The 23,107-nt window shown below is 38.6% G+C and overlaps 1 protein-coding gene across 1 annotated transcript; it reads left to right on the top strand.

Moving 5' to 3' along the window:
- Positions 1-1,803: 1,803 nt before the first annotated feature.
- Positions 1,804-19,928, top strand: FBXO15 (F-box protein 15). Its single transcript, XM_069853031.1, has 9 exons — positions 1,804-2,331; positions 4,202-4,306; positions 6,538-6,780; positions 7,059-7,268; positions 9,317-9,446; positions 11,848-11,930; positions 12,613-12,758; positions 17,904-18,028; positions 19,657-19,928. Exons 1-9 carry the CDS (start codon positions 2,300-2,302, stop codon positions 19,924-19,926), a joined length of 1,344 nt encoding a protein of 447 aa, XP_069709132.1. The 5' UTR covers positions 1,804-2,299; the 3' UTR covers positions 19,927-19,928.
- Positions 19,929-23,107: the final 3,179 nt, after the last annotated feature.

Here is a 23,107-nt window from a genome sequence, read left to right as displayed (position 1 = left end):
CCGTGTTAGAGTTGTTCAGTATTAAACAATCTCACAGCATCCAGGCCTTGTTCTCTGTAGAATGTTCCCACACCTTCTCATGTTGAGGATTCCAGAACTGGATGCAATACTCCAGATGAGGTCTCCCAAGAGAGGAACAGAGGGGTAGAATCCCCTGTCTCTTCCTGCTGGCCACGATTCTTTTGATGCAGACTAGGATACAGTTGGGTTTCTGGGCTGTGAGCTCACATTGCTGGCTCACATAGAGCTTCTCATCGACCAGCACCCCCAAGTCCTTCTCTGCAGGGCAGCTCTCAATCACATCATCCCCCATCCTGTACTGAAATCGGGGATTGCCCCGATCCGGGTGTAGGACCTGGCCCTTGGCCTTGCTGAACCTCGTGAGGCTCTCAGCTCCACGCTGCCCACGGCCGCCATGCTGTGCTCTAGCCTAAGGGTGGGCCTGGGGTGCCCGGCAGCGCTGCCCGCGGCCCCACGGCCCCGGAGGCCCCTCCCCGCGCTCGGCCCGCCCCCCCGGGGCCGCGGGGCGATGGCGCAGCGGGGCGGGAGCCGAGCGGCTGCCGGCACCGGGTAACGTTGCACCTGCCTGAGGGGAGGGTGAACGGCTCCCGGGCTCCCAGCGCTCCGGGCCCGAAACCCTGACACGTTCTCCCTGCCTGCCTCTCTTCCCTTCTCTCTCCCTCCTTCTTCCCTTCTCTCTCCCTCCTTCTTCTCTCTCTCTCCCTCCTTCTTCTCTCTCTTTCCCTTCTTCCCTCTCTTTCCCTCCTTCTTCCCTCTCTTTCCCTCCTTCTTCCCTCTCCTTCCCTCCTTCTTCCCTCTCCTTCCCTCCTTCTTCCCTCTCCTTCCCTCCTCCTTCCCTCTCCCTCCCTCCTCCTTCCCTCTCCCTCCCTCCTCCTTCCCTCTCCCTCCCTCCTCCTTCCCTCTCCCTCCCTCCTCCTTCCCTCTCCCTCCCTCCTCCTTCCCTCTCCCTCCCTCCTCCTTCCCTCTCCCTCCCTCCTCCTTCCCTCTCCCTCCCTCCTCCTTCCCTCTCCCTCCCTCCTCCTTCTCTCTTCCCTCCCTCCTCCTCCTCTCTCCCTCCCTCCTCCTCCTCTCTCCCTCCCTCCTCCTCCTCTCTCCCTCCCTCCTCCTCCTCTCTCCCTCCCTCCTCCTCCTCTCTCCCTCCCTCCTCCTCCTCTCTCCCTCCCTCCTCCTCCTCTCTCCCTCCCTCCTCCTCCTCTCTCCCTCCCTCCTCCTCCTCTCTCCCTCCCTCCTCCTCCTCTCTCCCTCCCTCCTCCTCCTCTCTCCCTCCCTCCTCCTCCTCTCTCCCTCCCTCCTCCTCCTCTCTCCCTCCCTCCTCCTCCTCTCTTCCCTCCCTCCTCCTCCTCTCTTCCCTCCCTCCTCCTCCTCTCTTCCCTCCCTCCTCCTCCTCTCTTCCCTCCCTCCTCCTTCTCTCTTCCCTCCCTCCTCCTTCTCTCTTCCCTCCCTCCTCCTTCTCTCTTCCCTCCCTCCTCCTTCTCTCTCCCTCCCTGCACTCCTAGTTGCAAGTAGTGCAGGATATGAAAGTCAAAATTTTGGTCCAAATTGTTATTTGTTAATGAGTAATACAATCTTTGATACCCATCTTGCCTGTTGAAGTAAGTTATCTGCAGAGTTGCTGGTATTTTAGCAGGGAAAATCTGAAATGAGAAAAGAAAAAAGAGAAAAAAAAATTTGTTTCACATATAATTCTGTTGTATAGTCAAGGAAATTATTTTTAAGTCTTGTCAGTATCAAGGTATTGCTTTATTTGAGATCTTGTAATAGCTTAGCAAAGTTGGGTGGCTCAGAACCATCTCTGGAGCAATGTTGCAAAATGGAGGATTAATCAGTGAGTTTGACTTACTGCAGGGGTCTGCTTGGAGCTGGAGTATGGTGGTCACAGTGGTCCAGCTGTCTGACATTAATAGATCTACCAGGTTCAAACTGATTTGGTGATGTGATACTATTCCCTTCTAATGACTATGAGAGATTAATGATAGAAGAGACACCTATGAGTTTAAATCTGGCATATTCCTGATGTCAGATATTTTAACTTGGTGGTAACTGTTGAAATTTATGAGCTGATAATGGTGAATTACCACAGGATGTATTCCCTGAACCCTGTCTAGGTTAAGATGTTGTTCCTAGGTATGCACAATATGCACATTTCTTCATTTGGTGGTGATGTGACTCCTAACAGCTTTTCTTTTCTGGAAACAGGTCAAGGAGCTTCGCTGCCAGGCTTGGGAAACATTCTGAAACTGTAAATGCTGGAATTAAAAGTCTTTATTTGACACCGTCCATGAAACCAAAATGTAGTTTGTGCCTTGAGAGGTGAGTATGTCTATTTTAGGGATTGAAGTGCACACTGTAAGCCATCTTTTCATTAGTTACCATTACTGTGTTCATACTTTGGAGATTTTAGTGTCAGATGTTCTGGGTTAAAAAGAAGAGATTTGCTTTCCTGGCCTACTTTGTGCTCCCACATTGATCTTCTAATGTTTTCAAGCATGGTTTTTCCCTTGCCTCCTTTTCTAAGTTCATGTGAAGTATGTAGGCTTTCCAAGTTATACAAAGACTTCAGCGACTGCTTTGCAGGGATGTTACCCGAGAATAAAAATTGCTGCAGTATCACTTCAATAAAACCCTGTTTTGAATGAAACTTATAATGTTTTTCTTGATGCTTATTGCTTTGTGTAGAGAGGCTTAGGATGGTGGAGTGAGATGAGGTGGGGAGGAGTAAGGTGGCTACTACGTATTTGCTGCAAGTAAATGTTTCCCGCCCTGTTTGAGAGTGAAAGAACACTTTCACTATAATTGCCAGTTATTTTCTTTCTGAAACTCTGTTATGTTTCTATGAAAACAGCCATGAATATGTTACATGAAAGGTTAATTTTCATTGGGTTTTTTAAACATTTTGTAGCTTCCTGTGTAGGTTTTTCTCTGCTTTCCCTTGGATGGCCAGTTCAATCCCTTATGTTGGTAGTTTAGTGTGAAAGACAAAAAAAAAAAATGTCCTTTCTATCAGCTTCCTTCAAATAAAAAATAATATGGTTATAAAAACTACTGTTGAGAATTCTAGATCAAGCATATTACTTTAACTAATTTACAGCTTTTTAAATGATCATTTCTAAATTCTCTCTGGAATAAATGCACTAACTGCTTTGGGCTTCGACTGTGAGTTATTTCACATGAGAGCTGCAAGTTTTGGCACAGCTGCCTCTATTAGTGCAATTAAGATTCTGAGTTTTAATACGAAACTTGGAGTATTGGCATTGCTATCATTCTGTGCTTGAAAGGTATATGCTTCTGGAGTTAAATATTATAAATCGGCTAGTGTTGTAAATGACATAGTGGCACTTTGACAGAAGATGTAGCTGAGGTGTTGACTTTCACAGCTTGTATTTTCAGTGCTGATTTTGATGCTGCCATGCTATCGTGCTATAAAAAGTTAGAGTATAAAATACACTTTTTTAAAACTCTGCAGTTACCAGATGCTACTCAAAGGATATGAGGTTTCTGTCAATACAAAAATTATTATAGCTTGTCTCCAGGTTATGTTGTGCTGCTGCATTTAGGCCAGCACCTCCATTTCAAGCACTCTTACAGATGCACAGAAACATTAATGTTAGTAATTATTAATGTTACTAATTCTTATTTTGAAGTTCGCATACTGAAAACAGTATGAAACACCTGAGCACATGTGCTTTGAAGATTTTGATGAGGTAGAGCATGATCTCACTGTTTGACTAGGACACTTACATACTGAGACCTGACACCAAAGTCAGGAGAAGAATAAGTACATGCAGTTCTAGCAGTGCTGGTGGTTTTGGACTGAGTATTAAAATAATGGTACAAGCAGTGAGGAACTGATGTTGATTGAGAGAGTTTCGTATCAACCTGCATTAAAGTTAACGAAGTTTAGTGAACATGCAAGCCCATAACTTTTCACATAATTGTGCTGTGCCACTTGAATTGGTTGTCGTGAGTTGTTTTGAGCAAATGTTTTAGAGCAGAGGGACAAATCAGAACTCAAATGCTGCAGATTAAGTCTTCAGCTGAGTTTTGATTTATGTATTTACAAGCTGGTAGATTCCATCCTTTTTTTTGTTTTGCTCTGGTTTGGGGTTAACGTGGTTTGCAATTTTCATTTCTGGAGTTTACAGGCAAGTCTGACAGTATTTCTTTTTTTGTTGTTTTCCAGCATGCCATCAGAAATGCTGCTGAAGATATTTTCCTATTTGGATGCTGTGTCCTTGTTGTGTGTTGGTTGTGTGAATAAGCACTTCTATCATCTGGCCAATGACAAGTAAGGAAGAGGGAAGCATAAGTGCTTGTCTTAATTGTGCAGCAGTTGAGTTTACCTGAGTTATGAGTCTTAATTTAGTTTCGTTAATGCCAGAGCACTGATGTGTGTACCTACTGGGCTTTACTCTGCTGAAAATATGCTGCATAACTCTCAGTACAATGTGTTGTATGGAATTCTAGCTGTGCTAACCCTGTTAAGTTTAATGGTAGTTATGAGGCAAAACCTAAAGACAGTGTTTTGATTGGCATTTATTTTGTTGTAAAATTTGCATATATTTGCTTGCATTTGCATGCACCTGCACAGGCTCTTTGATTCAGGTAACCCCTAGTGGTGTGCAGCCAGTAGCTTTGTAAAATTGTGATTGCTTATACTGAGTTCACAAATTGCTTATACCACTTTTGTTAACGGATCAAGAGGAGACACCCTGGTTGGCATGTAAGAACTAGGATGTCTGGGTGTAACTTTTTTTTTTCTAGCGTTCTGCTGCTTTACTATTGTTTAAATGAGAAAAATTTTCTTATATGGGAAGTTCCCGCATCTGGTATTCATCCATTTCTCACTTACTTGCCAAAACCTGTGGAGTGAATTGGTTAACATTGGCACTGACACTTTTAGAACTGATAAATTTAAAGGGAAGGCCATAATCCAGATTTATTTTTTGAGGCTGTCAGCAGGTGCATGTAGATAAAAATTGCGTAGTTGACACAAATTACATATCTTAATATGTGTTTTCCAATTCAGCATAGTAGGGTAGGATAAAATCACTGTGGCTGTTCAAGGAAAGCTGATTCATCTGTCTTCATCTCAGTAATGTCTGTTTCCATTTTCTAATCTTGACAGATGGCTGTATGTGCACAAATGAGGTTTGAGTAGGAGATACTTTGCCTTATCTAGGAGACTGAGTAATTTGGTGGCACCAGGTCACTTCTTCTACCTGGATTTCTATGGACATTCTTGAGTTCCCTGAAGCTTTTGATGACTTTACAGAAGTAAAGGCTGTGTGGCTAGCACTTAAAAATTAGAAACCTTATTGGAAACTTTTATTCACAGATTGTTGTTTGAATTCCTCTAACTTCTCGTATTCAATATTCCCTGTTCTGTCCTAGAGATACTAGGGTGTGGGGTTGGGAATGTGACCACGTTTTGCCTGACAGAGAGAGATGAATCCATAGTTTCTGTTGCATATTTCCTTGTTCCCTCCAAAAAGGCATCTTTTGTCTGAGCTTTTCAAGAGAGCGCAGAAGGGATTTACATGACAGTGATACCACCACCAAACATAGGTGATTCAGCTGGGTCTGTGTGAGAAAATTGAGGTGTTCAGATTGTGTTTGTTTAGTAAAAGGTATTAAAACACTTTTTGTTGCACTATCTAATTTTGTGTGAGAATGATACATCATTATTTTGGGGTGGAATTTTTAAAAATAATTGCTTAACCTTTATTAGCTTCATTCTGGGTCCTATATTTTCAGGAAGACACGAAAGTCTTACCTTGTCTTTGTTTTCTCAGGGTAGCTTTGTCTCAGATATGCGGTGGTATGGGTTGTGGTTTGTTTTTTTGTGGTTTTCTGTTTTCTAATCTGCTTCCGTGACTTTAAGGGAGAATCTGTGAAGGAAGTAGCAGCATAAAAGTGAGGAAGGCAATTTAAAAACCACATAACATAGTTTGCTACTGAGAGGTATGAAAGAGTGGGAAGTTCCCAATACCTAATGATCCTACATTCTAGAGCACTAGTCAAACATTTTCACATTTTCTGCATATATAGAGGAGAAATTTACTAACCACATTGGCCTATGGTAATTAAGTAAATAACTTTTCTTTTTAAATTTTTTTTTTCCTGTTGTAGAGTAGAAAGTCATAAGTGGCTCTCTTTTGGTATGTGTGATATAATCCAGAACAAGAAATGTGTTCAGAGATTCCACATTCTTTGAGTTAACCTAGTTAGCCCATGAGAAATGCTGACGTCTAGTAGTGCAATACGAGCTGTTGGAAGGTCAAAACAGGGAAGAGTGTACAACTCTGCCTTTGCATTTTCTTGACTGGTACCTGGGAGGCTAGAGTTTCTGGTCTTCTATAAACTTAGATTTAAATCAAATCCAGTTTGCTGATAATCTTGGACTTTATATTTTTCTGCTGATTTTATGCTCTGTGGTAGCTGGTATCTGCATATAAGAATAATTAACTCTTCTTGAAATTTAAGTGGTTTTCCTCTTTATTCTATTTTTATTTTCAGTGGAATCTGGCTGAAAATCTACTCCAATTGTTTTCAACCAAAAAGGACAATTTCGGCAAGGAACTCTGAACAAACAGAAGCTGTTTCCTTGGGCTGTACTGCTTTACATAATAGAAAGCCTGGGTACTGGAAGAAAGAATACATCTTCAAACAAATAGCTGCTGTCAAAGCTAGAGTAATGCAACTTGTTAAACCTGTAGATCCTTATACAGGTCTTCCATGCAGAAACAGAGAAGCTATAAAGTAAGCAATGCCTTATCACAGAACATGTTTACTCATTAGCAATGTACAGAACATTAATGGGTTTGGAAATGCAAGGAGCATGTGGAATTAGAGGTATAAGGTGCATACCATAATGGGAAGAAATGATGATAGCCTGTAAATGACCTAGCCTGAGAAACATAAGTGGCAGTAGAATTTTCAGTAGAAATTTAAAAATTCTGTTGGAAGCCTAGTTTGTTTTGTCACTTCGAGGTTTTTTATTTTTTTTAAACACTCTCCTCTCAATTCCTAAATAACAGAGCCTTTGGCTTGAGTTGGATAATTGTTCTAAAGGACAAAAATGGAAAGGAACATGTAATAGAGAAGGCAAAGCTATCGTTTAAGGACGCATCTGTCACTATATGTTGGCATAGTACGAGTTGGCCATGCGTAGACATCCTGTCAACCCTAGCACTGTTTGGAGTTACGCCGTTGCTTCCTGACCAAAGCAGAGTTTCCAGCAAGGATGGGTAAGTTTTAACACAGGACATTTTAGTGGATTTTGATCTTACTGGTTGGTCATGTATCTGAAGGAGCTATCTTACCTTGGTTTGACTTAACTATTCTTTCTTAGAAAGCCTCTCTCTAGTATTTCTTCCAAAGCTTATGTCCTTTTCTTCATTGATAGAGCTTTTTAGCAAGAAATAGATTTAATCAGGCAAGCTATGACATTAATTTGTCTGTTGCTGTAGCTGCTGGCGTGAAAAATCCAGCAAACATCCCTGGAGGTATTTAAGGCCAAGTTGGAAGGGGTCTTGGGTAACCTGTTCTTGTGGGATGTCCCTGCCCATGGCAGGGGGTTTGGAACTGGATGATCTTTAAGGTCCCTTCCAACCCTAACTATTTTAGGATTCTGTAAGATTACAGACTGATGGGTCCTGCCCTGGAAAGCTGAAACTAAGGCATACGTATAAATAAGGATGAAACAAACATGTAAATCTAGGAGAATTTAATGTGAGACATTTAGATTGGAATAGGTCATCAACATGGCTAAAATCAGGTAATATATACTGCTAACGTTTATTTTTTTTCTGTCTGATAGGTGTGTATGTCAATTTAGAGAACTTGTTGTCTGGCTGTGTATACAATATAAGTACATGCATAGAAATAAGAATAGTCTGCAGCACGAGTGGGGTAGCTGTTGTTTTTTAACTTAAATGTGTACAGTATTTTTCTGGCATTTATTCAGAGAGAAGGTGCTCAGATTATGTGTTTGAGATAGGTATTTAGTTGCTGTCAAGGAGTTTTCCACGTGTCTGTGTCTTATGTGTGGTTTTTGCTTATGTAGTATCTGCTACGTGCTTCTTACACAAAACTCCTAGCAGTAGAGCTCTGAAAAGAGAGTATTGTTGCTTACCTACAAAAAAAAGATGGTTTCAAAAGCAGAAGCAAAGTGTTTGCCTGTAAAAAATTAAGAAAGAGCACGTTTTTGTATAAATCAGCTGAACAGACCAGGCGAGAAGTCTTGCAGTCAAATTATGTGGGGAGTGTAGTTGCTTGTACCAAGATGATGATCAATATGTAGAAAATGTTAAAATAAAACTTTCAAGCATTAGTGTATTTAGTTCACAGAATTTTAAGTTCCTAGAGCTTGTGTGTATTCATGGAGGTAATGATTTCACAAATATCAGAGCGTTGCTCAGAATGTTAAGACTACAATGAGTTAGGGCAGGGACTTTGGGGAGGTCCCTGTATTTGTACCAGCCTGATTGACTAGAAGATGGAAAGGGTTGGTATCCTGTCAAAGCCCCAAATCGTACCGTTCAAGGTGACGTGATGAAGTTCCTGTCTGTTGCTGTTTTCCTAGCAATGTGCAGTGGTATGTGACACTACTGAGGTCCCACTGGGAAGTCTAGGAACAGTTTTGAATGTGATATCCTAAGTCTGTGAAGTGTTTTAGAAAGAGTTACTTCTTCATTCTGAATAGGTAGTGAAGACTCCACTTTCTGCTCTTTGTTATGCATCGTTAGGCAGTAAGAACATCTGTGAAATACAGACTTTAGTTAAAGGGTGTTATTGAGCTGGATAGCTTTAATTACAGGCAAAAATCTATAAATAGTTTTCTCAAAAAGGAGAGCTTCCTTTACCAGAAGATTTTGGTTTCTTATGAGTACAGATCAATATTTTCCTTAGAATTTTGACTCTCTGGAGGAAGAATTTACATTCTTAGTAGCTTGTTTCATAATGACAAATATTCAGTGAGTCTATCTAGTACCAACATAGTATTATTAAGTAATTCGGTAGCTATTTTGAAATATTGGGCAAATGTGTCAGTTTTTTGTCTTTTAAGTAGTATATAAGGTCATCCTATGATGGCTTTTTCTTCTTTTCCTGGTAGATGTTGAGATCCTGCTATAACGCTGTATTTGTTCAGAAGTAAAGTGCTGACTGCTTTCAAAACCATTTTCATCATGTACTGTTGGTCAGACTTCAGAGTTAAAAATTAAATTAGGCTGAACTTTTAGATAATAAGGAGAGAGTCTTGCTGCTACATTCTGTATCTTTTTTTTCCCAAAAGACCTCATCGACGTTCCTTAATTGCTGAATACCATCTTGCTAACCTGACTGAAAGTAGTGTCACACTTGGTGCTGATAAACTTGTCCAACTCTTTAATCTGAATCCAGGACTCGTAATAGGACTTTGGAAGGTAAGAAAACACTTTGTTTCCATACTTTATTGTGACTTGAAGAAACAGATTCTTTTGCCTTGTAGTTTGGTATTTGGGATTTATTTGGTTGTTGTTTTTTTGGGGGAGATGGGGGAGATGGTTTGCTTTTATTTTTCATGATCTTCCTTTTTTTCTTTGAATTTTGAAAGATCTCGTCTAAACTAACAACAAGAAAATACAAGTAGGGACAGGTAGTTGATGATTTATCGTATTCTAAATAGCTGTTGCAGGAGTATCTGTACTTTTCAAAAAACCCTCACCTTTAATTAAGAGAACTGTTATGTATCAAAGTATATTAGATACTGGACTGATCTTATTTCTGTGTTCAGTTGTATTTATTTAGCAGTCTTCACATGCCAAAGTTTGATATCCTAATGACGTTTTTAATAGAACAATTTGAGAAATGTTGTGCTTCTTCCCTGACTTCACCTTGCCCTGTCCCCATCACTCGAAGTGATGAATTCTCACAAGGCAGCTTTGCTAGTTGTTTCCTTTAATCTACATCACCAGGTAGTTGTACCCTCCTTCAGCAGTAGGAGAACTGTAAATTGTGCCCTTTTGGGGATATTCAGTTCTTGGTTAAGGGGTGAGTCTCTGTAGGCTGTATGTGGAGATGGCTGTTCTTAGACAGCAGTGCAGAACATCTAAAGTAGATGTCTACTGTAAAGGAACGTGCATCTTTGCACTGAATACACTGGGGACCTAGGTGTCAGCCTGAAGTTGCATGTGGTCAAATGCTATGGAAACCTGTCTCAGGTGTTCTGCTCTTGGACTGAATTTGGAGGTGCCAGCCCTTTCTTCCTCCTCCTGCCATGTTCACGAGGTACACTTACATTGTTTGACACTGGCAAGGAAATTCCCTCAGGAAGCGTCTGAACAGCTGCTCTAAGCTGTATCTCATTTCCAGCTGGAAACTTACTACCTCAAATGTGCACGATCACCACAGGAATTCTTAAAACCACAGAAGGAACGTGGAACTCTTACTTCAAGGTGTCCATCTCATAGAAAAGTTGAGACTGGCTGATCTGCTTGAGCCTATTATGTATGGGTTATCTCTATCCATGAAAAGCTCCAGTAAGTGAACAGCTGTTTCTTTTTGTGTCTTCAAAAGTTTAGTAGATTGGCATCTCTGTGTTGTTGTCCCTGTGGTCTTGTTAGCGCATTATCCTTTCCCATGCTTGGAAAGAGAACTTTTTCAGCATCTGGAAATGATTCAATCATAACTAAGTTTCACAAAGTTGTTAAGCATCAAGTGCCTCACACTGGTATATTTTTTTCTTGCTTACTTTTCTAAACAGCTGCTCTTACTCTCTGTGTTGGCAGAGTAACATTAGGCAGGTGGCTGTAGATGGGTGTGATAACTGTAAATGTCACATATCTTGGTTTTCATGCGTAGTTTAGCCAGGTAACAGAAACTGTTGGTGCCAATAGTTTTGACAAGTAAGGACAGCTTAGGTGGGCTTTCTGGTATTTGGATAGAGAAAGAGTGAGAGTCTCTGTCATTGGTCAATCTCTGTCATTATACCTTTTATAGCTGTAATTTTCCACTACAAAAGTACGGGAGTAGCTAGGGGAAAAAAGAAAATGAGTAGGGGTTGTCATTTTCTGTTTGGTAACCTAGAGAGATGAAAACAATAGTTGCTCACTTTTCAAGACAGTAATAGGCTGCCAGCAGTGAATAATTTTGCCATTGACTTATGTGTTTGCAACTGTGGGACTTCAAAAATGCGTTTTTCTTAAAAAAAAAAAAAGACCTGAAATCGTAGCATTCTTTGCTCTTGAAGTAAGTACATACCTTTTGGCTCTATTTAGTTCTCATATTGAGCTCTGAAGTTTGGTTTGAGCTATATAGGCCTATAGAAGTTTTGTTTTATCTTTCCCCAGGAGCATGTAATCTGAAGACATCCGTGTTTTTACTTTGAAATTCAATAGTTCTTTTTAACCACTCTGTATTTCTCGCTGTTGTTAGTCATTTCTGTGAAAAGTTCCTTACATATGAAAATGAACTTGATGCTTAGGTATTTAACAGCTGCAAATAAGGCCTGTTTGACTCTTTTAGGTATCCAGTTTAAAGAGGTAAGTAGAAGCTAGGGAAATCCACTTCATGGCTTGCTGCTGACAGCTTTTACCCTGGCGTAGCTCCTTTCCCTCCCTTTCCCAGTAATAAAGGACTGCTGTGATCTTCTGTATATATTCTAAACTCTTGTGAAAAGGCAGTACCAGTTCTACGAGTCCAAGCAAGCCATTATTGATGTTATTACTGTAACTGGCAGAGTAATAAGCAGCAACATTTATCTATGAATTTTAATGCTCAGGAAGACCTTGTGAAAAAAAAACGTATTTCCAGCTGAAAATACATCTACTTTAATTAACTTTTTAGGAGAAAAATGAAATTGCTTTTGTTACGGCAAGTCTTCATTATCATCAACTTCTTGAGAGAAGCATTTTGGGTTCAGCTACTGTGTAAGTTTTGGTTTCTTCTTTGTAGTTAATAAAAATAACCTTTTGAATAAAGTTTTGAGTTTTACAGTTAAAACTGCTGGTAAGAGGGCTATATTTTGGCAGTAATAAACTACCATGTAATGTAAACAACAGTTACGGTAACTACGTACAAAGCTGTAAAAGTGTTTTCGTAGTAAAATGTTCCCATTATGCTGTTAAGGAGATAATTTAGTCATACAAGTGTATTGGTACTTGCTGTTTTGAGAAAGTTAGAAAAGAACTACCCATACTTTCTCCCCTATCACAAGCTGTCTTTTTAGTTCCTCTTCCTATCTGAAAGATCTGGAAAAAAGGAGACATTGTAGGGAGTAGGAAGATAAACTTCAGCTGTGTAAGAAGGGAGAAAAAAATCTGATAAACTGATATGGTTCTTGTATTTAACTTTCAGTCCTATTGAAAAAATAGCTGGATTTTCTAGGTAGTCTTTGTGTATATGTGTATATTGCAGTGTATAATAAAGTATCTGTTTTTACACGAAACTGTTTAAGAAGATGGAGTTATTTACCTTTAGAGGATGTTTGGGGGGATTTATTTTTCTCCCAGGCCACACCCTCAGCTTTCTGCTCAAGCACTGTTGTACCTACTCCTAGTTTTATGTGCCTGCTATAACTTCATATGGCCCTATTATTATTGTTCTTTAAAGTGAATATACCCTTTCGCCTAATAAGCCTATATTGGATGATGTTGACCCAGAATACGGACTGCATAACTATGATCTGCATCTTGATATGCATAGTGGAACCTCCACCTTCCTGTGTGGAACTTTCAAGAACCTCTTCTGCAGAAAAGGTAGAGTTGACAGAACAGTAATGTCTGTTTTTAAAATGATCCCTGCTGCTGTTATGTTTTGCCTTTTATAATCAGCATCTCTGTTTTAAGGGAGAAAACAAAATGGATTTTTAAGAGTAAGCTCTGTTTTTGTTTGTTGTGTGGTTTCTTTACATCTGCGTTGCACGTTGTGTGGTGTTGCAGATTGTCAGGATATTTTAATCTGGTTCAATGCTGAGTTATTAATGCAGTTGTGTAGCTTTTGGTGCAGGTTGATGTTCCTTCCACACAAATGCTGTAAGGTAGAGTGAGCTTGATGCGCACATTTTGGAGACCTGTTTCAGTAGCGTTCTTTTCAAGTATACTTTAGGTGCATTGACAGATTAAATAATTGTAATCATAGAATCATTAAGGTTGGAAAAGCCCTCATCATTAGGTCCACATGTCAGCCCAACACCACTATGCCTACTAAATTGTTGACTTTCATCCTGAAGTGCCGTGCCTGTGTGTTTTTTGAACACCTCCAGGGATGGAGACTCCAGCACTTCCCTGGGCAGCCTGTCCCAATGTTTCACCACTCATTCAGTAAAGAGTTTTTCCTAATATCCAATCTGAACCTTACCTGGTGCAACTTGAGGCCATTGCCTCTTGTCCTATCACTTGTTACGTGAGAGAAGAGACGAGCACCGGCCTTGCTACAGCCTTCTTTCAGGTAGTTGTAGAGAGTGGTAAGGTCTTCCCTCAGCCTTCTCTTCTCCAGACTAAACCACTTCTCTCAGCCGCTCCTCATGTTCTTCAGCCCATCACCAGCTTCATTGCCCTTCTCTGGGCATGGTTCTCTGCTGACAGAAAGACAGCTGTGTCCCAGCACCTGGGAGTGCAGAGGCAGATTAAAATATTGAACTAAAAACCATGGTAAATTAATTATTACTTCCCACTGTTTTTCTGGTAATTGTTAATAAGCTTTTTCTTGATTTCAGAAAATACTGTTTTTGTTAAAGACAGTAGGGGGCACTGTTGTCAGGCTGCAGTGTTTTTACAGTCTTGGAAGGAATTTCTTCATTACTTTTTTTGTGTTTAAATTTCTATTTGATGACTCCAAGAGCTGTCATTTAGACTGTAGGCATGTGCACGGTGTGGAGTGTTATAGGCCTTTGAATTTGAAACATACGCATTTTCAGATTCCCAAAAAGCTCCACGCTTGAAATAGATGAGTACTTACAAGGATAAAACTTCAGTGAAATTCTATCCATGCAGCAATACAAATCTCTCCTGAGGTGTTGTTCAACACAGGAGTCCTCTTTATACCCTGCAAAAAATATTCGTATGTAAATTGGCCAGAGAGTTGCATTTTGGGTTGGGGTTTTTACTGAGGTGAATGTCATGTTTTGTTTTCAAAAATGAAAATATTATGCTCCTAGCAATACAGCTGTACAAGAGAAAGCAGTATATAGCATGCTTCTCTTTGTTGGTATCACTTGTTTTGCTGCTTAGAAGCTGCTTCTGTTAAAGATTAAGCTGATGTTTATGCAAATTGTAGTAAATGTCCAGGAGCTACAGTTGTGATGCCATCTCACTTTGATAGTTAGAGAATCTGTTTTATGATCACAAGTGTTTTCTGAATTTTTTCAGTTTTGTGTCTTTTAGCTGTGAGACAGACACTAGATTCTGTTCTCACAGGACATCAGCCAGCTGAAGCCATGGTTCTAGAGACAATAAGCACGTTTGTCTTCTAGTACTGTGAGAAGGACATGTACTTCCATGTACTCACACAATAATTCCTTCAAAATGCTTGATTTCTTCCATAATTTGTGCTCAAAAATGATATAGTGAGGCAGTTTACGGCTGTCTGCTCTCGCATATCTTCACCATAACTTTTTCACTTTGCTCTTCCTGGTAAACATGATGTTTCTGAATGTGGCCAACAGTATAGGTTTGTCCAGGCTGGTTGTATTTCATGGTTTGCATTTTGTTATTAGGCTCCATTCTGATGATGCCGTTTGTCCCATTCTCTGGTGGCTACAGGTCTCTAAGATAATGCAAGAGTTAGGCTACTTGTGTTTTTACAAAATGGAAGTTCTAGCGTTAAGTTGGAGGGCCTTGCTGAATAGAACTTATAATAGTCTTGCAAAACGTGATTGTATAAGTTGTTTTTTACCAAGAAGTGGCTGAACAAATGGTTTGGAGAAGATTTGGAGAATGTTATCTCCCGGTACCTTTCTGATGCAGCACAATATGTGCTTAGGAATGTAAGTGCTTACAAACAATGAATTGTGTAAAGAAATCTAATTGTAAAAAGTAGCCTAGTAACTGCCTTGTAATGGCTGTGTGATAGGTTTTAAATTTGGGGAGAGGGTGGTCTTGCCTCAAAATAAACAGTATAAAAGCTATGTGTTTTTCAACAAAGGTTGAACACTTTCCTTCTTGTCAGAAGGAGATGCCCCAGTGACTGCAGTCACGAATAATAAATAAATAATGCTGCTTCACAAGATGCGTGCCTCAGTTTACCTATTCCACTCGTGAGTGTTTCTCACAATAGTAAGAAGACTTTCTGTTTCTTAAAATACTCTACCCAATCCAGATTCATTTTAAATTATGGCAAATCTCACAACCTGAGACACAGATCAGTAGTCAACTATTATCCTGGGGTTTTAATTTTTTTATTTATTTCCATTAGGAAGCTGTCAGCACTCCTAGGTTAGCAGACAATTTACTCGGGCACATTCAGGGTTTTTTTGTCTGCTTTTTGTTAGTATTCATTAATGTTGTGCTTCATTCTGCTGCTCTATTTTCAATGCTTTCTGCAAAATTTTTAACATTAAATAAAAGAAGCTATTTCACACTTCAGTGAACCTTGTGGTTGGAATAAATATGGTTTTAGAACTTTTCTTTTTTGTGTTATTAATGCCTGCACTGCAGTAAGTAGCTGTTTTGCCACTGTATTTTGGCTGTTTTTTAGCATTTAATGCTTCCTTCCATTTAAACAGGATGGGTAATATGGTATTGTTGACAGATACTGTAGGGTGAATATGCTAGATACTTTCATATTAAGTTGAAGGTATTTGGAAACTTCTCTTGTTTTCAGGAAGCTGTGACAGGCTTTTCATGTGACTCATAGAAGCCATGAATACTACATCTAGCTTTCCAAAAAACATTCTTGAAATCTATTTACCTAGGTTTTCAGCTTTTTAAGCATGGCTTTGTAGTCAGATGGTAGTCTAAGCTTTGGCTTTTCAATGTAATTCCTTGTTGATGTAAGTTGATGTGTTGTGCTTGCAAAATGCAATGGGGTGATTTTTGTGTGTTTAGCTTTTAAGATTTGTTAGTAAAATACCACATCATGTATTTGAAATGTTTCAACTTGACCTTGAGGATGGTTATGCATGTTTAAATGACCATTTCAGCGTGCTATGGCTTCTTGTTGCCGCCACAATTAGCATTATGCACAGCTCTCCCTGTGAAAATAACAATTGAATTACAACTTGAAACAAAGGCTTGGTTAGCAAAACTCGCTTGGCTTTTAGCTAAAATAAATGCCTTTGAACTACGGGGCTATGTGTTCCACATAATATATTTTCTCTATATTAGTATTCCCTTTATTTGGAAATATTTATTCTGTATATCCTATACTGATGAAAGGGCTGCTTTGCTGCTGTATGTGTCTTCTGTAAACTCTGGACTGTAGATATTATAAAAAGGCAATGAAACAAATTCTAAATACTAAGCTGAAGAAAGCTCTGTCTCATTTGCTTCCTCTGTTTTTCCTTTGATATGTTTAACATAACTTGCTCTGCCCTTTAATTTCCTTTTCTGTTTTTCACTGGTATGAGGAAGGGGAGATTTCTGTACTTGGCACTTCAGCGTCTTGCAAATTTCTAGGCATACTTCTTTTTCTTCTGGATGTGAGGACTGCAATGGAGCTTTTCTATTTAAAATTATAAAGATTGGATTAACTAATCTATGAATAATTAGCCTTCAGAGTCTTGATATGTGTCACCTATTTCCATTCTGGTTTAAAGTTAAGAAATAACTTCAGTAGGGGATTTATAATCTACACCTTAGCCAAGTGACCCATCTAGCAATGCAGCAGTTCATGTAGTTAATGACATGCAATAGCATGCCCCTTCCTATCTGTCTCCAGCAAGTGCTAGATACTCAGTTCTGCACCTTTTTCTTTTTCCTTTTTTTTTTTTAACTTTAAGGTCTCTGGTGCTTTTGTTTGCTCTTTTAAGAGGGTATCTCTTGTTCAAGGAAATTTGTTTAAGGTGTTTCCTACTAAATAATCTGCTCGTGTCACGATGTGATACAGTTCTTTTTCTGTTTTGTTTTTTTTTAATTATTTTTGGAATCGGAGATCTTGATGTGGTCCAAAAATTGTAATTAAACCTTTGGACTCCCTGGATAACTTTCCTTCTTCAATAACAAGGAAGAAAGGAACTGAAAAAATTTGTTCTCTTCTTGGAGGAGAGGAGGACATTCCAAGGAAATATGGTTCCTTATAGTAAAAAAAAAAAATAATCTTAATAATTCTGTCAAGTAATGAAAGTGAGCCTCTGGAAATCTATTTGAAAAATGAACAAATCGATAATTTAAAAACTTGCTTCAAGTCAAGGTATACTGCTTGTCAGCTTAAATGATGCAATATTCTTTCCTGGGGGACTGATAGTTATCCTTAAACCCTGTTATACAGGGTTATTTGAGATACCAAACAGACTAGAGCGATTAAAAAAAGAAAAAAAAAAGGAGATGGTGGTGGGATCTCATAATATGTTTCATTTATAGCATGTTCAGCTTGACTTTTGGGGAGTGAGCAGTAATGGAGGCACTGGTGGCGTGACAGTGAAATATTGGACATGGAGTTTAATCCTTGCATCCTTGCATAAATCCTTTAGGTGGCATTCAGATTTTTATACTGAAATATACTGTGTTTTGTTTTTTTCTTTTTAGCTGCTGCTTCTTATGTGGATCATGGAATCAAAGCCCTGAACTGTGACTTAAATTCTCTATAATGTGCTGGATATCCAGCTGTTGGTGTATGTCAGGGTTCCTTATTGGTGACTGTGAGGAAACTAAAGACATGGAGAGAAGCAGAGAGAAAATTTAATGTGTACTTGGGATTAGTTTGATTTGTAGTAGTATAATGTTGTGTATTATTAATATTTTCAGATGACATTGAAAATGGATATTTAAGGCTCACAGTTGTAAGCTTAAAGGATAATACGAAGCACTTGCCTCTTACTGGGACAGTTGGCTTTTCCTGGGAAACAGATGTGTTTAAAGGCAATATAAAGGTCAGTCAAATATTTTTGTGTTTCTGGAAATGCTTATCTCAAAACACACTGTTGTTTATGCATCTTAGACATGCTGGTTTTAACAAGAAAACCCCAAATTTTTTGGTTGTGGAAGGTATCTGTAAGTAGGAAAAAAAACCCTCAATTAAAGTATTGCAAACATGATACAAATTTTGAGGAAAAATGGTTTTAACCTTTCTGCCTTAGACCCATGTGTGATGATGACCCCAGTGCTTTGTATTAGCAAAGATGCTGTGACTGACCAATAGTGCCTGGAAATCCTGACAAAAAGTGTAATGCAGATGTGCATACCACAACTTCGAATTTTATTGAATTTTATCCAATACTCTAGGGAAAGTTAAAAAGCTTTTTTGGCATTTCTGGGTATGTTTTTTAAAAGAATAAGTCCTGAAGTGCAAATTTAAATACACAGGAAGAAAAAAATACCTCCAATACTCAAGGTTGCTCTGCTTTACTTTTCACAGTTGGGCTTTGATACGCAAGACATCAGACAATAAAATAGTAATTCTTTTACGTTTCAAGTAAATTTATAGCTTGTGTAAGTTATTAAATGATCATCATATTTGGTTTGACAGTTGTATTTTCAGCATAGTCTACGGTAATAAACTTTGGAAAACTGTATGTATCACATCGTTACCTCTTATGGTTGTGCCATCTGCTCTGTATTATTTGATTGAAGCACAGTAACAGTGAAAGAAATGTTAAAGCAACAGAAGCACAACTCTGTAGTATAGTGAAATAAAGTATTACAAATTAATATTTTGGCATGGAGTATGTATTGTTGGTTTGCTTATGCTTTTGGAGCACATGATACTCTTGGAAGTAAGGCATATATATAGCATAATTAAGATAATCTGATTCATTTAATGATTCAGAACACATGAGAATAGGTAGCAGCTGATATTAACAGTGACACAGAATCCATGTGTGAAACCATGAATTTGCAAGTGCACAGGAACTGGCATCCTGGCTCTAGCATTATAAAATGATGTAGTTGTGTAGTGTAAAAAAAATATTTTCAAGAATTTTTAAATGGAAGAATTATTTGTGTGGTAGGAAGATCCATTAATATTACCTGTTGGGAACTGAAGCTCGTAGCCATTCAGAAAGTGCTGTATACCTTTCATTTATAGCTGGTGTATAAGGGTAATTGCTGTGTGTGTATGGTGCCCTGGGGGTGCTCTCTTTGAGTATCTTTTCAGTGAATGCAGCAGAGTTTGCAGTTTAGCACTTGAGTTTAAATTTAAATTTCTTTTTCGTTTGAAGGGTCTATCATTGAATGGTAAGGTGTGGTAATAACTGAGAAACAGATTTTAAAGGCTTAAAAATGTTCAAGAATTAATATCTGATTTGGGTTGACAGTGCTGCCTTCTGTAGCAGAGTTTTTGGTGTCTATAGGTTGCAATTTTGATTTCTGTAGGAAAACTAAGTAAGTATTTGTTGCTTTGCAGTATTCATTGGAGCACTATCGATTATGTTTTGATATTTTAGCCTTCGTACCAAAATTTGCTGTCTGTTGAAGTCTTAATATTTCTCCTAAAATCAGGAACTGATCTACCTACTGTGCCACGGCATAAAGAATGAATCTCTTCTGCTTGTGTTTGTAGGGCTGCTATGTGATGGATGTTACTCTCTTGGATGAAGTTGGAAAGCACTTCTGGTGTTTTAGTGCCCCAGCCTGCATCAGACCATCTTCCAGGGCATCCAGCCTTTTTGACTACATGGGTCATATGTATATCACAGACTATGCAGACTCTGAGGGTAAAGTCTGTTTGGAGTTGATATGGCTGGAAGAGACGAAGGAGTATTTTATAGTCAATATGGTGCTTTATATAAGCATCAAAAAGGTGAATAAGTGGTATGGAACAAATTACTGATTGAATTGGGTTACTAATTTTCTTGCTTTAAGAACAAACAAACCCCACATTAAACTTTTGATGCTTAAAATTGATAGCAACAAGCAAGACTGTTCCTGAAAGTTTAGTTACTGAAAAAAACCTGAAAAGCATGAATGCAATTACATAATTGTTTTTCAGTTATAATTGAAGGGATTGAAGAGACATGTTGTTGTAAAGTAATGTTTTTATTCTTTGTTGAGCATTCCATGGATAGTCTGTTTCTAGTACTGAGTATATTGAAATTGGTTTTAGGAATATTTTTCTTTATAGATACTTGTTACTATAGTTAATCAATTGCTTCTTGTGAGCATTATACTGTGAAGATGCCTTTCCTTACATAAGCTACACGTTTTTTGAGAACACTGACTTTTATGCCTAGTAGTAAAACAGCATGTGTGCTGTTCCCTTCAGATTCGTTAAGAGCGTTATTGGTAAATAACAGGTTTTGACAGGTTTTGTTAAATGCAGAAACACTCTTTCAGAAAATACTTCACTTAAATGTATTGTAGTAGAGGATTTAAAAGGCAGACAGGAAATCACAGGTATCAGCAATAAGTCAGTTAAGGCACTTGTCAAGAGAATCACATATGAATCTGTTATGAAATGTCTTTATATTTTGAGGTGGACTGTTTTCCCATATTCTAACCTTCTGATTTGAGCCTAGATACTTACCTCATGTATTGCCTTAAGTGTCTTAATCATCAACAGAGCGGAGCTCATGTCTGCTCTTACTGAATGTATGTAACATTGAGGCTTTTTGGAAACAATGCTTTTCTGACACCATTTATCTACCAATAAATTTTCATACAGAAATTGAATGTATGTGCCTGATGTTTCAGTTCCCTGAAGAAACTTTAGGACCAAATCTTCAACTCCCTGTATGAAATTACATGATACTGGGATTCCATTGTCAATTGTGCTACAAACCATAGCAAATTTGAGTAGTTTCACAGTACTCTGTGAAGAAAAAAGCACAACTATATTGTTGACTTCTGTGACTTTGTTACAGTAGTGATTTCCTTAAAATTAATTTCTCTCTTTATTGGTTTATGTGCATTAATTGGTTCATACAGACAATGCTTGTGAGTAAGCACTTGTGCTGTATGCTACAGAGACAGTAGGAGATTGATGCTACTACAATAGTTGTTTCTTAATGTAGCTTTAAAAGATAATAAAATTAAGGCTGGCTCAGTTCTGATCTCACTTATGTAACCTTGCTTAATGAAGAAACAGGAACGTTTCTGTGATTGGTGGTCAGCCAGGTTAACAAACACATTCAGCTGTATTCTGTCTCCTTTCTTATTTACTGCTGATGGTGACTGGGATCCTTTAAAGCAATATAAATATTCTAACAAGTGGACTGGGAGTTATGAATGCCAGAACCACAGATGCTGAAATTTATGTTGCACAGACAAGTGGCCAGTCAAGATTTTCTTTTGCCTGCAGTTTGACTTTGAGGCACCCCCTTCAGCAGGGAACTCATAGCACAGTCCCGAAGTCCTCTCAGTTATTTGTCTCGCTGCAAAGCCTGTAAATGAAGAGTTAATGGGAAGAAGGTAAGTCTTCAGCAGCACTGCTAGCCTAAGCAGAGATACAAGGCATAGTTTCCTCAGACTATTGCAAACATCTTTCTGCTGTCATTGACATGAGTGTGTCTACGCAGTGATTCTGAGATCTTAAAAAATGGATGTAAGTATTGCAGAGCTGTTCTTGCTCATCTTCGCTGAAGTAGTGGAATCATAATCTTGTCCTTTCTGAAGATATGAAGACTAAAAAGACCCCTTCAGGTAGGCCCGAGATTGACTAAAAGCTGTTGTAGTACTGTGCCATGTGTACATTGCTTTAATTTCAGCAGACAGTTGCTTTTAGCTTGTGCAGCAGAAGTTAATCCAGTAGTTACCACCTGTGTGTCCAAACTTGGAAAGTTACATATGGCTTCACTCAAGCTTTCTTTTCTTCAACTCCCATCTTCTTTTACTTATATAAGTGGGGACATACACTGAACCTCCACAGAGAAGAAGGTTAATATTAAATAGCTGCACTGGCCCTTTTCATGAATGAAAATATCATTTGATCGCTAAAACCTATGTGATTTGATAAAATCTTTGGCTAATCTTCTTCTAAGTCCCTTTTTATATACCCAGTGCAAAAGGAAGGAGGATGAGTTGGATGTCCTACTCAAATAAAATATTCTTGCTGTATAAAAAACAACTGTGAGAACAAACAGGAAAAATAGAGGCACCAGTTTAAATCTGATCATCAAAATACACAACTGGCTGTGATAACTAAGCCTCACATCACATTTTTCTTCCAATGCCTCAGGATTCCTTGCAGCTGTTTTTAATGATTTTGTTAGTGTTCCGTACTGAAGACAGCACAATGTCTTTGTCATAATTGCATAATTTATCCAAGTATTAATAGTAGAATAACTTCTGTGAGAGACAATATAAACACTCCTAAGTGGAAAAAAGTTGAAGATTTTACTTGTATTTTTGTGCACTTCAGGGACCAACTCATCCAAGTAAAACCAGGGTAGCCATCACCAATTTTTAAATGTGTATGTTTAAGTACTCTGCAACAAATAGAACTGCAATATTTTTCAGGTGGTGATTTACATGTTACATGATAGGCAAGCATAAAACCCAGTGCTTATGTTTATTTTATTGCAAGTATAGTAGTCTCATTTAACATAATGAGTTTAAATTGCATTGAAAAGGAATCCGTTAGTATGAAAGAGTGATTTAATGAACTGACTTTTATGAGACTATTTCAACAATGAAGGAGTTGTCTTTTTAATAGAACTACATCTAAATGTTAATCCTGCCGTTTGTCATTGTTTTGCCAGATGTCTGCTGTGTACCTAAATGCCTCCATGTTCTGTGCGCTTGATTTTTTTTGAAAGAAGTACTTGTAGATGGAAAATGTCTTCAGTGAACAATTCATTAATATTCTTGGGCACTTAATGTGTTTTTCTGTTGATACAAACTGGAACTTGTATCACTGCTGCTCTGGAATCATAGCTCTTTACTACGGTTGGCTAACTTTAGTGGAGAACTAATAGCAGCTATATATTTTGAAGTCTTTGTAGTGTAGGCTAGTAATCACAGTATTTTTCTTCAAACTGGCCTTTCGGTAGTTTTGGCTTTTCTTCCCATCTTTT

The sequence above is a fragment of the Phaenicophaeus curvirostris genome, chromosome 3 (genome assembly GCF_032191515.1).
Source record: "Phaenicophaeus curvirostris isolate KB17595 chromosome 3, BPBGC_Pcur_1.0, whole genome shotgun sequence".
NCBI classification, from domain to species: domain Eukaryota; kingdom Metazoa; phylum Chordata; class Aves; order Cuculiformes; family Cuculidae; genus Phaenicophaeus; species Phaenicophaeus curvirostris.
Note: the sequence above shows the minus strand (reverse complement) of the source record. Positions and strands in the feature narration are given on the sequence as shown.

Excerpts from the sequence above, each read along its gene's own strand:
- FBXO15 (XM_069853031.1), top strand. The coding sequence starts at position 2,300 with ATGAAACCAAAATGTAGTTTGTGCCTTGAGAG. Across the intron at positions 4,307-6,537 it reads TATCATCTGGCCAATGACAA|TGGAATCTGGCTGAAAATCT; the intron begins GTAAGGAAGAGG and ends TTTTATTTTCAG. Across the intron at positions 11,931-12,612 it reads ATTTTGGGTTCAGCTACTGT|TGAATATACCCTTTCGCCTA; the intron begins GTAAGTTTTGGT and ends TGTTCTTTAAAG.